The following is a 13,695-nucleotide window of genomic DNA, read 5'->3' on the forward strand; positions in this document are numbered from 1 at the left end:
TGGAAATGGTCCAGAATTGTGATGAATGAAAATGTAAAATGAATCTTTGGAAATCGTGAATGCCATGTGATATCATCAGTCTCCTCTGTTCCCAAACACTTACAGAATATTGTTAGAATAATACCTAATATAACACAGTCAGAAACCTTTCCCCTGCCCCGATTTCTTTGGAAGTGTGGTTGTAAACAAAAAGGTTCCTCAAACAGCTGCACAGTTTATTTCTTAAAAGAATAAATCAGTCTGATTCTAAAGCTGCTTTATCTTTGCAGGTGTTTGTCAGCTTTGCAAAGGAACAGACGGATGATGACAACCTCGCAAATGTAGTCATTGGCAACGGGTCATCGCAACTAAGCTTATCCAACCGACTGAAGGCCCCCACCGTCCAACCGCAGCCGCCAATTACGCCTCCTCAGAGCAAGAAAACTCAACCTCAGCCTGAAAAATCCCCCGAGCGCAGTGCAAACGCAGGTAAACCCAAAAAGGCCAAAGCCAGCAAGGCCAAGTCCAACGAAGAAAAAAGCAGCATTGCTATGAGCAAGTTACCACGGGCAGAAGAGAAGGTGGAGGAGGTGGGCAGCAGCGGCTCAAACAGCAGCAGCGATCGGAGGGGGTCCGGTAAATCGAGATCCAAACACAGCGCGGCAAGTTCCAGCAAAGATGCCTCTTCGCTCTTCATAGTCGGCACTAAGTCACATGACAGCGAGCTGTGATGCGGGATGAGGCAGCACGAGTGGACCAAAGACATCTTTTTATTATTCCCTTTATTCTCATCTGAATGCTGCTCAGTGTTCTCAGCAACATGGTACAACTGAGCTTTTACATGTCAGTCGGTCAAAAGAGAAAAGTGGAAACAAATGTCTAAAGTTAAATTGAGAAAAACAAAAAAGATGGTTATTTCTCTTAATGGATGTGGTGCCTTTTTCACGTTTTCACACATCAGTAGCTGTAAACTTTGCACCTGAGATCATAAATCTGGAAGTATTAACCTCATCTGTCCAAATGGTCTATTTAACCTGGAAATACAACACAGGTCTGGGTTTTTCTCAGGATTCAATCAGTAGATCTCTTAGTCTTTATTCTCCAGAGAGCACTTTAACGAAGAAAATGCTGCAAAAGTCACAGTAGCTGAAAAATTGTTTCATGTCATTATTGAGAGGATTTTATAGTTTATAGAAAGCTTTTGAGGAGTTCTTGCAGGACAGTTTACAGTATGTTTGACCTTTTTATTATTATATTGTTGTTTCATAAATCCAACTTTTATTTTGTTTTTAAATCTGTTGATTATTTTTTAAATATATTTATTTATTCTATCAGGTATTTAGTTGTAGTTGCTGTCTGTTTGAGGCTGTTGTACGTGTTTCCTTGGTTACTTGTCTTTAACAGAGGTCATTATTGTTTTTTTTCATATCATTATATGTCAAATGTTTTTAAATGAGACAACCAAGCTCTTGAAAGTTTTGAAAACTTTATTTAATTGCTGAAATTTTGAACTGGTAAAAACTTGTGATATGCAGATGTGACTCCACATTGTTTTAACTGTGTTATAAATCATAACGTTGCCAAACTCTGCAAGTCAAATAAGAAAAAGAAAAAAAAATGATACTGAACAATCAAAGAAAACCAGATAGAAATATGTTGCTTTTGGTGAAGAGTTTTACTGTAAGACTATTTATGCATTTATTCATTTTCTAAACAAATATCTGAATGTTTAAAGCAAGCTGTTACTGCACTGCAATGCACCATTACATATTTAAAAGATTACTATAGTAACTTTAGGGATCGCATGAGACCAAAATAATATCAAAAACCTATGTTTCAACTGCATCAGATACTTTGATAAAATTCTTAAGAAGTAAACTGGTTCAGAAATTATGCAAAACTGAAACTCTTAAGCTGGATCAAATGAAATCAGGAGACTCAATTTGAAATGAGGCTCTTTGTACTGCTGAATGTACACGTCTACTTGAACATTATTTATCTGTGCATTTACTGTAAAATGTACATTATATCCCAAAAATCTTTTAAAATAATAAAATAAATAAAGGTATTTAATTTTCAGCATCTTTTTTTTTTTTTACTCTGTTGGTAGTTTGTTTTTTGATTAGTCATGGGAAGTCGTCATGAGTTTTTTCTTTGTCAGAATAAAGAAGAATATTCTCCATGCAGAAAAAATGTCCTCTTTATGTTTACTCTGCTGTTACTCTGATGTTTCTGTTGCTGGTCATCTGCTTAAAGGACAAAAGAGAAAATAAATAACTTTTCCCCTGTATCTTTAAACTGAACTCATATAATTGATGCACACCTGTCTGTAAAAACCTTCTAAATTTACTTCAGTTATAACATTATCAATGGTAACTATTTTAAATTCACCTACATAGTCTTGAAATTTGGTTAAGGAATAGAAAGTTGCATTTTTGCTCATGACAAACTGAAATTAGAGACTCTAACTCCCAAATGATCTTTTCTTTTCTTAAATCAAAGACTAGAAAATCAATGTAATGCATTAAATAAAACATACTGATACTTTTACAAGTCAATATAATGCTTTGATACAGGCTGTCAACATTCTGCAAAACACAAAAGCTCCACACCAGCTGGCTGTCCCCCCTGGTGCATGGTGACTTGTCTTTCTAGAACAGTTCTCAATAAAAAAATATTTAAAAACAATATTTAAATGTATTAATTTAAACTGCAACACCATCATTTTCGGGTTATCAATAAAGAAATCAATGTGTAAAGGGAAATGGCCTCTTGATACATTTATCATATGAATGTTGCATGTTCTCATGTATCGTTTATTAACTTCTGAAGACACTTTGCTTCCTCTAATTCACACTTCCGAGCAGAAGTTGGGAATAACAGATCTGATACCATTAACAGTTACTTTTATGTTAATTTTTAGTACATAAACACAACTTTTCTTTTCATAAATACCTCTAATGGAATAACCTGAATATTTTTTATAAGTATAAATCTTTGTCTTCAAAGAATGTGTTTTTCATTCTTCTGGTCTGTATGTTGTTTAAGGATGGCCAGATGTTTACATATGATTAACTAGCTAAATACAATATGTACTCCCTAGAGCAGTGGTTCCCAACCTTTTCCAACTCAGGACCCACTTTTATGTCTCAAAAATTTTCACGGCCCACCTCCGAACTTTTTCATTCCCCCTGTTGCTAGCCAGCTATCCATCTTTATAGCCTACTCCAGTTTCAGGTAAAAGCATAAAACGTAAATAAGTCAAGTGCAAGGCAGTCCCGCTGCAAAGTGGTCCGACTGATAACAACAAAAGTTCCTATCACTCATTTGCTTGTCACATGTTTAATACTTGAAGGAAAACAAAACAAAATAATGAAAATAATATTTAAACATTTTTAATATCCTTTTAAACATAACTGAGTTTTAACATTTAAAACATTATTCTGTATGTTTTTATATAATTATATCCCCCCCCCCCAAAAAAAAATATCATACTTTTTTGGAAATGATTTGGCGGCCCACCAGGGGGCTGCGGCCCACAGGTTGGGAATCACTGCCCTAGAGAGTTATAGTAGTTGATGCCATCCCATCAGGTCTTAGATTGTTGATGTCATCTGCGGTTGGGCCTTTAATATTATTTGCTCTTTTGTATTGCACCAATCACCACAACAAATTCCTTGTGTGTGTGTTAAACTACTTGGCAATAAACTTCTTTCTGATTCTGATTCTGAAATACCAGTTACTCTCAGATACTGCAAACAAATGTGAAGCTATGTAAGCCAAATGTTTGTTTGATTAATTTTATTTTGAATTTATTCAACTTCAACCTGTTTACAAATTTGATTAATTTATCTTGTCTTTAAAAAAAAAATCTCATTTATTTCGTTTCCTTTGTTATTTCCTCGAGCCTTGTTAAAACTGGTTACAACTGACAACGCTGTTGTGATACTATTTGTAAATAAAGTTTTGGAGGGGAAGAAAGCCTCTGATGCGTTATACTGGGTGGAGGAGAGTAAGCCAGAAGAAGTGGTGATTTGCTCAGACTCTGCAGCAGCCCTGAAAGCCATAAAAAGTAATAGTTGTCAGTCTAGACCAGATATAAGTGAAATACTATTAGTGTTGTTTCGACTTGAGAAACTGCAGTGTATGGTGAAATGTATGTGGGTACCAGGGCATGCCGGAGTCATAGGGAATGAAGTAGCTGATATGATAGGGTGGCGAAAGCAGCACTAAAGCGAGACGGTGTGGATGTTGAGATCCCACTAGGAAAGGCTGAGTATAGGTCTAAAATCAAAGAGGGAATGGGGAGAGAGTGGCAGGAAATTTGGGAGGAGGAAAGTGGGAGGCACCTTTTTAATATTCAGCCGAAGGTCAAGACTTCATATTACTATTCTGGAAGTCGAGTTGATGTGGTTAAATTGACTCGATTGAGGCTGGGGCACTGTGGGCTCCATCAGAGCTTATTAGTAGTAGGGAAACATCCTAGTGGGTTGTGTGAGTGTGGGAGGAAACAGTTCAACATGTTCTGATGGAGTGTAAAAAGTATTCTGCAGAAAGGAATATTTTATATAGAACCCTGTTAGATCTAGGTTTAGTTTGTTTTTCTGTTAGAATATTACTCGGCCAACATGAGGACCACCAACTGATAGCAAGGGCAGTCATACGTTTTCTGCATGCCACTGGGCTTTATTCAAGAATGTACAGCCTGTACCAATAGGCTATACTCAGGGCAACAGGGTTGGTTTTGTTTGGACGCGTGCTTCAAATTGATTCAAACGCTTAGACTTAGGATCCGGGTCGGATATGCCAATCCATTTATTCCGTATTCAGCAGTAGTCAAAGCAAACGTAATTCCACTGTTTAAACTTAACATAAACTTAACAAGAACGCCTTTGCACGTCTTGTCTTCCTTGCACACCTTGCACGGTCAAAAACTGTTTGTCTTCCCCCTGTCGCACCTGCGTGCAATCATCACCCAGGAAGGTTATAATGGGTACCATGACAACCACCCACCTGGCTGATTGACAGGCTAAACATGACGTCACCAAAAAGGGGGTGACAATTCAATATTCAGTTTAAATAAAACAAAATAAATCAAAGTATTTTGGCTCCAACAAAGAATATAAGTGACCTTTGTGAACTAACTCAGCCCCAAACTACCAGAGGAGGGCAGTAATACGCCTGGATGCGTCGAAACTGCCGGAAATACAAAAGAAGAAGAAGAAGCCACTATCTGTTACGTAGCATTAGCATTTAGCTCATCTGCCAAACACTCGCTCTTTTGTTCTTCCTTCCTTTTAGAGCTATTTACACAATCCATACATACACGGTCAGCGGGACCTTTGCAACTGTTTTTACTTGAATAAGATGGTCGTTTTGACAAATAATGACGAGCAGGATTATATGTAAGTGAAAACCCCTGTTGTTTTCGTTGTTCAGGTTTAATGTCAGTTTAAAGCAGCCAGTTTGATGATCACTAACTAAACATTAGTAACATTAGTAACACAAACTAGACTATCTGGTTATGGAAGATTACCGACATTTGTCAGCAAGTGCAATTCTAACTCGTCTGCTTTTTAGCAGCTCAGTAACAAACACTAATGTCTTAATGTTGGTGACTATTGCATATCTGTTTAAAAAGATAAAACTCACAGCTGTTTAATTGTGTTTTAATTTCTTGCACAGCAACATTTTAATCGAACCTGTAGTTAACAATCCACTTGTTTTTAAATGTCTAATTCGGAATGGTTTAAATGTCACAGACAAATGTGGGACAGTCCTCACAGCTGGATGGATATTGCATCTTATGATCAATCAATCAATCAATCAATCGATCAAATTTTATTTATATAGCACCTTTCATCCAGGTACATGAAATACAAGGTGCTTTGACATTTTGATTGAAAAATAAGCATAATAAACAAATAAATAAAAACTGGGAGACCAATGCACCCTGACATACAATATAGAATATATAAAATGTATAAAAAGATAAAAGTTCAGGGATTAAGGCTAAAAAATAATCAGTCCACAACAATAAAAAAAATAATAAAAACATTATAAGAGATAAATAAATAAATAAAACAGATACCATTTAAAAAATGTTAAACGGAATAAAACTATAAAATGTGATGCTACACAAAAGCCAGACCAAAGAGATGAGTTTTTAGTCTACGTTTAAAAATGTCCATATTTCCAGCTCCTCTCAGATCCTCCGGCTGTTCCACAGTTTTGGAGCATAGTGGCTAAAAGCAGCATCACCCAATGTTTTAGTTCTATTCTGTGGGATGATGACAATAATCTGCAGGGATATTGATTTTAAAATAGCATCAACTGGGTAAATTGGCAGTTCCTAGGCAGAACACCCACTGACCTACTTGTGAATCCTTTTGAGGACGCACAATGTATGCTGCTGCCATCCACACTACTGAAATAAACCAGAGAGGATTCGAGGTCAAATATGCATCCAAGTGCTTTTTGGGGATTGTCAGGTTTCTTATCTCTTTCAAATGATAAAATGGTAATCTGAAATGATTTAATAGGGAGTTATTTTTACAGTAAGGATGCAGCTATTGACTGTGACTCAACAATATGTTTTAGCTCAAGAAATTGCTTTGTCATATGCACTAAAGTGTAGAAGCGCAGTTTTTATTTCAGGTGTATTTAAGCAAGCCGCATCTTATTATAATGCAATATTTTGATGTGAAACCCTGGATTTGGAGTTTCAAAGCACATAAAATAAGTCTAAGGTGTCAACCCTGCAGATTTACATGCAATCAATTGTTTTGTTTTAATTTAAAATAAACCCAATTACAAAAACAGTCCCATAGATAATGATGGACATGCGCAGATGGATTAAAGCTATTTTTGAGGCTTAAGTAGTGTTAATGTTGGGCCGCTCTGTGGCGTAGTGGGTTAAGCATTTTGTTAAGCATAGTGGGTTAAGCAAGCGGCTCATATACTGAGGCTACAAATCCCGGCCTGCACACCTTTGCTGCATGTCATCCCCATTCTCTCTCTCTACCCCCTTCCTGTCTGCAACTTCAATAAAAGGCCACTAGAGCCCAAAAAATATTTAATAAAAAAAAGTATTGTTAATGTTGTGCTTGATCCCTGTTCCTTTTTTGCAGTTTAATAATACCGAAGCAGCGGAACGATGATCCACTGGTTTACATTGATTTCATGATAAACAATCCAATAGCACAGATATGAAATGAAAATATGGATCAGACATCAATAAATAATTCTCAGCATTTTATTTAATTACTTTTTGGTACCAGTAGTCTCTTATTTTTTTATTTTAAGCAACATAATTTTTCTGTTAACTGACTAGTTGAACCTGGATATCAAAATGTGAAATTATCTTTTGGTTACTTACTGCAATTTGATATAAATGGAAACAATTGTTTTCATTAAACAAATGGCATTGTCTCATATTGATCGGTAGCTTCTGAATCAAATCAAACAAAAACTGTTCTGTGGCAGACTGTATGATATTGGAACACATCAAGTAGTCCTCCAGTTAATCAGGTTAATACCGTATTGTGAGGAAACGTGTGATTTACACCCTTAAAAAAGAGGATGAACATAAAAATAGTCAGAAATATGAAGCAGCCTGAGGAACAGAAGTTGAACTAAACTTAATCAATATGCAAAATGAACTGGATACAAGAGGTGGTTTCTCCTTCAATGTGTATCAAAAACTGGTTCTGATTTATTGTCTTTTCTTTTTTCTAGCCTGATAGAGGAACGTAAATGCACCTCACTGCCCTGCTCTCCAGCCAAGCGAGTGTCTCCTGCCAAAAAGAAGCAGTTTTACATCAACAAAGCCATTCGCAACTCTGACCTCACTCCCCGTGCCAAGGGCAAAAAGAGTCTCCGCCGACAGGAGAATGGTTGGCTCATAGCTAAAAATTTTGTTTTTAAACTGTCTGGCAATCAGTTTCCGTTTGATCCAAGTATAGACGACTCTCCAGACCTCACGGAGCTTCAGCAGGAGCCTCTCTGAGTGGGCCATTGCTGGTCATTTTAGAAAATCTCAGGGTCATTTCTTTTAGGCCCAGAATAAGATGGAGCAGTAACGTTATGTAATTTGGTGTTACAAAATGTATACAGACTTTTTTCCACCTGCTCCCAGCTCATAAAATCGGGACAAAAAAGTTAATTTAGTCCGACTTTGAAAAATATCTCTCCACTTCATTTTCAAAGGCTCCATATACATCTGGAAAATTGGATCAAGTGAAATTGTATTTGCACACATGAATAATTGACACGGTAAAAGATGACTACAAAAGTGTGTGTGTGGAGGGTGGGGGGGGTGGGGGTATAAAATATAAAATTAAGTATAAAATGCACACAACAGTGAATCTCATGAATTAATTCTTGAAGTAATGAATTTGGTTTTGCTCTGCTTACATCTCGCCTCCGTCGTTCTCCCTCTTTGCTCTCAGCACTCTATCTTAACAATCTTCTTGAGAAGGATGAGTGCACCAAAGATGATCTGGAGGTCTGCAGTAGCCCCGCCATCCCGTCCATCTTCACTGAGGCTTGCACCAATGGAAACTACGTAGAGGTACGTGGCTGAGCTGCTCATTAGGACGGTTGAGAGTCAGGCTGAAATGATTAATGGAGTCATTTTAGATCATTTGATTATTGCTTGGTTACTAAAATAATCAATAGCTGCAGCCCAGCTTGAGGGGAGGTTTGATATTGTATTTTTGTCCCAGCTTGACCAACAGGTTTTAGATGGTGTGTGTGTATTTGTAATAAGTTTGTTTAAAATTGTATTTCTATCTTTAAATAAATGTAAACACTGCCGTTGTTATTTCCGAAATGATCAGGATATATTTTATAAACAACAATGGCTGGTTTTGTTCGTTTCATGCCTGTGAATGCATAAATCTGCAGTTTATTTGATTTGATTAAAAGAAATACACTACTGGAGTTGGCAATCGCTGAATGTGAGCATTTTACAGGAAAATGACATTCAGATTCAGATTCAGAAAACTTTATTCATCCCAGAGGGGCAATTGCAGGACAACTGAGCAGCAAGATGTTGAAAATCTCAAATAGAACAAGAAATAAAATAGAATAAAAATGAACAGGGCACGTCTCCTTATGTACAAAAAATATATAAATACACGAATGTCAAAAAAATCTACAACAGAGTGACTGTAGTGGTATAAGTAAAAATATAAAGTATAATGTGTCAATGCAAAGTGTCGACAGTGGATTTAAACAGTCCAACAGGAGTATAGAGTAGTCCGGGGGGGGGGGACTCTGTGGATGTGGGGGATGTGTTTAGCAGCTGGAATTAAAAAGCAGGGTAGCTTTGGGGACAAATGTTCCTGAAATGTTGTTGTTTCTTGAATTAAGTAATGAACAGAGTCAATTATTGCATTTTAGCCGTGGAATGACTTCATGAATTGCTCCGGCGAGGAGCAGGAAAGGTTGCTGTCTCTTCTGGAGGAGGAACAGGCCAAGAGGAACACCATCCGCCTTCTCAAAGACCAGAGAAATGGTGAGCACCTGAGTTTGTGCTCATTTGTGGGTTTTTTTTCTTTAGTGTAGCTGTTTGGCTCACTGACACTCATTCCTCTACAGTATATTCTGTCTTCGCTGCTCACGACTGCTTCCAGAGAATCGATCGGAGGCTTCGAGTGACTCTGAGACGGAAACAAATACCCATGGTGTGTCTCATCTCTTCTTTATGTCTTAATTGTGACATGGACGGTTAATATCTCATACCAGATTCTATTAGTAGTAGGAGTTTGATCAGAAAGCCTGTTCTTCGTCCAAAAAAGTTGTGACAACTGTGTAAACTATAAAAACTGGGTTAATTTCAATCATCATTGTTAAATATTGGTGAAGATTTGTTAGTCAACAGTGGCTGTGTCCTTATTATTCATTAATATTAATTTATTTATCTTCTTTAATCAGAAAAATGTTTAATAAAATCTTCAACGTAGTTTTTAGAACCATTTATTTATTTATATCTATGTGTACAAACACACACCCCCAGTGGATATAAAGTCTACACAGTCCTGTTCAAATGCCAGGTTTTTGTCATGTAAAGAAATTACATCAAGATAAATAATTTCACAGCTTTATCCACCTTTTAATGTGACCTATAACCTGTACAACGCAATTGGAAAAACAAACAGAAATCTCTAAGGGAAGTAAAAGTAAAGAACTGAGATAATGTGCTTGCATAAGTGTGCACACCCTTTTATAACTGTGTTCAGATTTAACCAATTACATTCAAACTCGTGTTAAATTGGAGTCAGAACACACCTGTCACTGATTGAAGTAACTCTAATCAACCCCAAATAAAGTTCAGCTGTTCTTGTAGCTTTTCCTGACATTTTTGTAGCCACATCTTCCAGCACAAGCCATCGTCTCCAGAGCTTCCAAAGCATCAGAGGGATCTCATTATTCAAGTATATAAGCCAGATGAATGCTACAAAAGAATTTCCAAGGAATTAACTATACCATGGAACATGAAGACATAAAGTGGAGAAAATATGGCATATGACATTACCAAGAACAATAACTAGAGTGAAGCATGGTGGTGGTGGTAACATCACGCTTTGAGGCTGGTTTTTCTTCAGCTGGAACTGGGGCCTTCAGGGCGGAGAGAATTGTGAATAGTTCCAAATACCAGTCAGTGTTGGCACAAAACCTTCAGCCTACTGTTAGAAAGATGAAGAGGAACTTCTTTCAGCACAATGATGACCCAAAGCACACATCTAAATCAACGAGAATGGCTTCACCGGAATAAGATTGAGGCTTTGGACTGGCCAAGTTTTCAGTTCGTTTTTTTTTTCCAATTGCATTGTACAGGTTATAGATCACGTTAAAGTTGGAAAAAGTTCCATCTTTCTCTCTACCAACATCTTTTTATTTCCTTTTTCTTAGGGAATGTTGGAGGTTCTTGAGGAAAACCTTCTGAGCTTCTTCAGGGCAGAGCCCAACTCTGTTTACACAACTAACCTGAGCAGCAGGTAGAAATTCTCTTTCTATTGTCAGAGTATCCTCACGTCTTCAAAAGCACTGCATTCAGTTTCTGAAAGATTTCCAAAGTAAGTCTTTTCTGACATTGGATAATAAACTTATAGGTGACTACATTATCAGAAGTCCTTGTTTTGAATAGTGTTGATTTCTTATTCCGAGTCCTGCACTGGACTATTAGAATAGGAAATAATTAATTATTCTATAATTAACATGCACATTGAACGCCTAGTACTAGGGCTGGGCGATATGGACCAAAAGTCATATCTCGATATTTTCTAGCTAAATGGCGATACTCGATATATATCTCGATATTTTTTCTGTGCCTTAATTGGGGTTTCCCCCAAAGCATTATAGCATAGCATCTCTGTTAGCTTCATTTTTTTTTGAGGCAAACCCTTAAAAAAACAGTCAGTTTTAATACAAAGCCTCGTGCCAAATGTCACACAGGTACATTTATTAACAGAGGTCTGCACAATATCAAAATGTATAAAACAAATGAAATAAAAATAAACTGCCTGCATATATAGAATAAAAATGCTTCTTGAATAAAATAAAACAAATATCCCTTTCCTGCATAACAATTAAATTAAAATACACTGTAATTAATACAATGTAGACAGTAACAGGCAGACTTTTCCACTGAGGTTGACAGTTGTGCAAATAACAAAACATGTGTGCAAATCTCAAATAAAACATTCAAGTCAATTTGTCACAAAATAAGCTATATCAAAATCATTTAAAAAAAAATGTAAAAAAAAAAATATATATTTTTTTTAAATCGATATAAACGATATTGTCTCGTACCATATCGTGTTTGAAAATATATCAAATATATATTAAAATCTCGATATATCGCCCAGCCCTACCTAGTATCTTGGTTTTCTCACTGCCAAAAATGGATCCAACAGTAAGACAATGGTGTATTCAATGTCAGACTTCTTAATGATGAAAATGGGAAAACTGTGCAGTGCGTTAGAGCCAGAGAAAGCTGAACCATCTTTTATCCACGTAAGTTGCTCAGACTTGATACCTGCATCATCTTTCCTCTCATCAGTGCCTGAAATAGCATAACCCCTCTGACGCAGCTCTTTGGATTGTGTTAACACAGTTCTTTGTCCTGAGCACTTGACAAATAATGCACGCTGAATACTCAGACTGATGGTTCTTAATTTTATTTGCCGACCCGGAAAACTGGTTTATATTAAATTACATGAAAACTTCATAAACCACACGGTGAAGAGAAGTCATTGCAGCAGCACGAGACAGAGGCAAACAGGAAATGGCAAATAATTGACCTTAAATACACAGACAGACGGACTTAATTGATCTGTGAAGGGAAACTGGGTCACTACGATAGCAAATTGATACTTGGTTTGAATTTACTGTAAATTATTAGAGACTGAGATGGGGAAAGTCATGTTTCTCTTGTGTGTGTTTGTGAACCAGTTTTGAGAGGCTGCTGCTTCATGCCATCTGCCAGTACATGGAGCTGGACTCTGCAAGTGAGTGGACTCGATGCATTTCAGGCACACATTACTGATATGGACAACTATTTCTACCTTAAATAAAATGCATAAATGTTGTAAATTTGTATCAGCCATCAGACATGTATAAACATTACCACATTGCAGAAACAGTTCAGATAAAAAAGCATTTACAGGTTTCTCTAGGTTACACACTATTTAAATGGCCTGGCTGTATCACAGAGGCAGTTACATTTATTGCTAATGGACATCCCCGGATACGGGTTCAGATGAGGCGTAGCCATCTTTAACCATATAAAACATATACAATACACACTTGCAGTAACCAGATGAGTGGAGAAGAGCTTGGTTTTAACAAAACAGAATTCCAACACTAAGCAGCAAAGGGAAAACCGCCTTAAAGCAACCACTGCTACGGGCTGAAAACATTAACCTGATGTGGTTTAAAGCTTAGACTCCACAGGTTGCGATTGTGTAGATACCAACTCTGGCAAAAACTCACTGAGCCAGCTGTCACAAAAACAGACAAAAAAACCTTCCTGCTTTCCCTCTGAATTGAGTCTTGCACCTGAGGTTTTTCCATCATAAATCATATTACAGTTCAGTCAATCAAAATAATCCCAAGTCTTTGACAAATCAGTCATCGGTCATTGCTCTCTCTAACTGTTGGTGACTGTTTGAAGGTTTGCAACGTTTGCTTCCTAGGACACGCACACGTCCCGTTTATCGTCCTGATTGGATGTTCCCCGAAGTTTCCATAGGTGTCAATCTTCCAGTTCAGTGAAGAGATATGACCTTGTCTAAAACCTCCACAGCTCAGCAACACAAGGAAGCGTAGTGGGTATAGAAATGAAACCAAAACGGTTATGATTGATATTAACTAATACATTTGGTGACATATATCAGATAAAACCATTTAATTTAAATTCTCACCTGCAAAACCTCATTGGTAAGCATTTGCCAAAATGGCCAGTTTGGAAAGCACATCTAAACTTTACTCTTCAAAAACCTCTCAAGTATGTTCTTTAAAGTACGTACATTTAATGATCCTACCAGTGACACTACATGACACCAAAACAATATTCACTATAAGTATAGTATTTCGGCAGATGGAATTTTGTATCTTCCATCCTGGTAATATGTAAACTTAAAGGAGCTGTATGTAAGCAATAATAAAACGAATCATAAAATGACCCCGATATGTCAACAGACATTTAAA

At 36.9% G+C, this 13,695-nt stretch overlaps 2 protein-coding genes across 3 annotated transcripts in view; both read left to right on the forward strand.

Annotated features, from left to right (window-relative positions):
• The window catches only part of abca7 (ATP-binding cassette, sub-family A (ABC1), member 7), a 41,940-nt gene extending 39,446 nt beyond the window's left edge, over positions 1–2,494 (forward strand). For both annotated transcript variants that reach the window (XM_061738550.1, XM_061738551.1), the window contains one exon: positions 270–2,494. In XM_061738550.1, the coding sequence (XP_061594534.1) occupies positions 270–710 (441 nt within the window). In that variant the 3' untranslated portion in view covers positions 711–2,494. The remainder of the gene's footprint in view (positions 1–269) is intronic.
• A 2,707-nt stretch (positions 2,495–5,201) lies between these two features.
• Positions 5,202–13,695, forward strand: part of r3hdm4 (R3H domain containing 4) — a 9,808-nt gene continuing 1,314 nt past the window's right edge. Inside the window, exons 1-7 of the mRNA XM_061738553.1 lie at positions 5,202–5,384; positions 7,717–7,874; positions 8,430–8,551; positions 9,385–9,499; positions 9,583–9,668; positions 10,897–10,982; positions 12,439–12,494. Of these exons, the coding sequence (XP_061594537.1) occupies positions 5,347–5,384; positions 7,717–7,874; positions 8,430–8,551; positions 9,385–9,499; positions 9,583–9,668; positions 10,897–10,982; positions 12,439–12,494 (661 nt within the window). The 5' untranslated portion in view covers positions 5,202–5,346. The remainder of the gene's footprint in view (positions 5,385–7,716; positions 7,875–8,429; positions 8,552–9,384; positions 9,500–9,582; positions 9,669–10,896; positions 10,983–12,438; positions 12,495–13,695) is intronic.

The sequence above is a fragment of the Cololabis saira genome, chromosome 13, assembly GCF_033807715.1.
Source record: "Cololabis saira isolate AMF1-May2022 chromosome 13, fColSai1.1, whole genome shotgun sequence".
Taxonomy (NCBI): domain Eukaryota; kingdom Metazoa; phylum Chordata; class Actinopteri; order Beloniformes; family Belonidae; genus Cololabis; species Cololabis saira.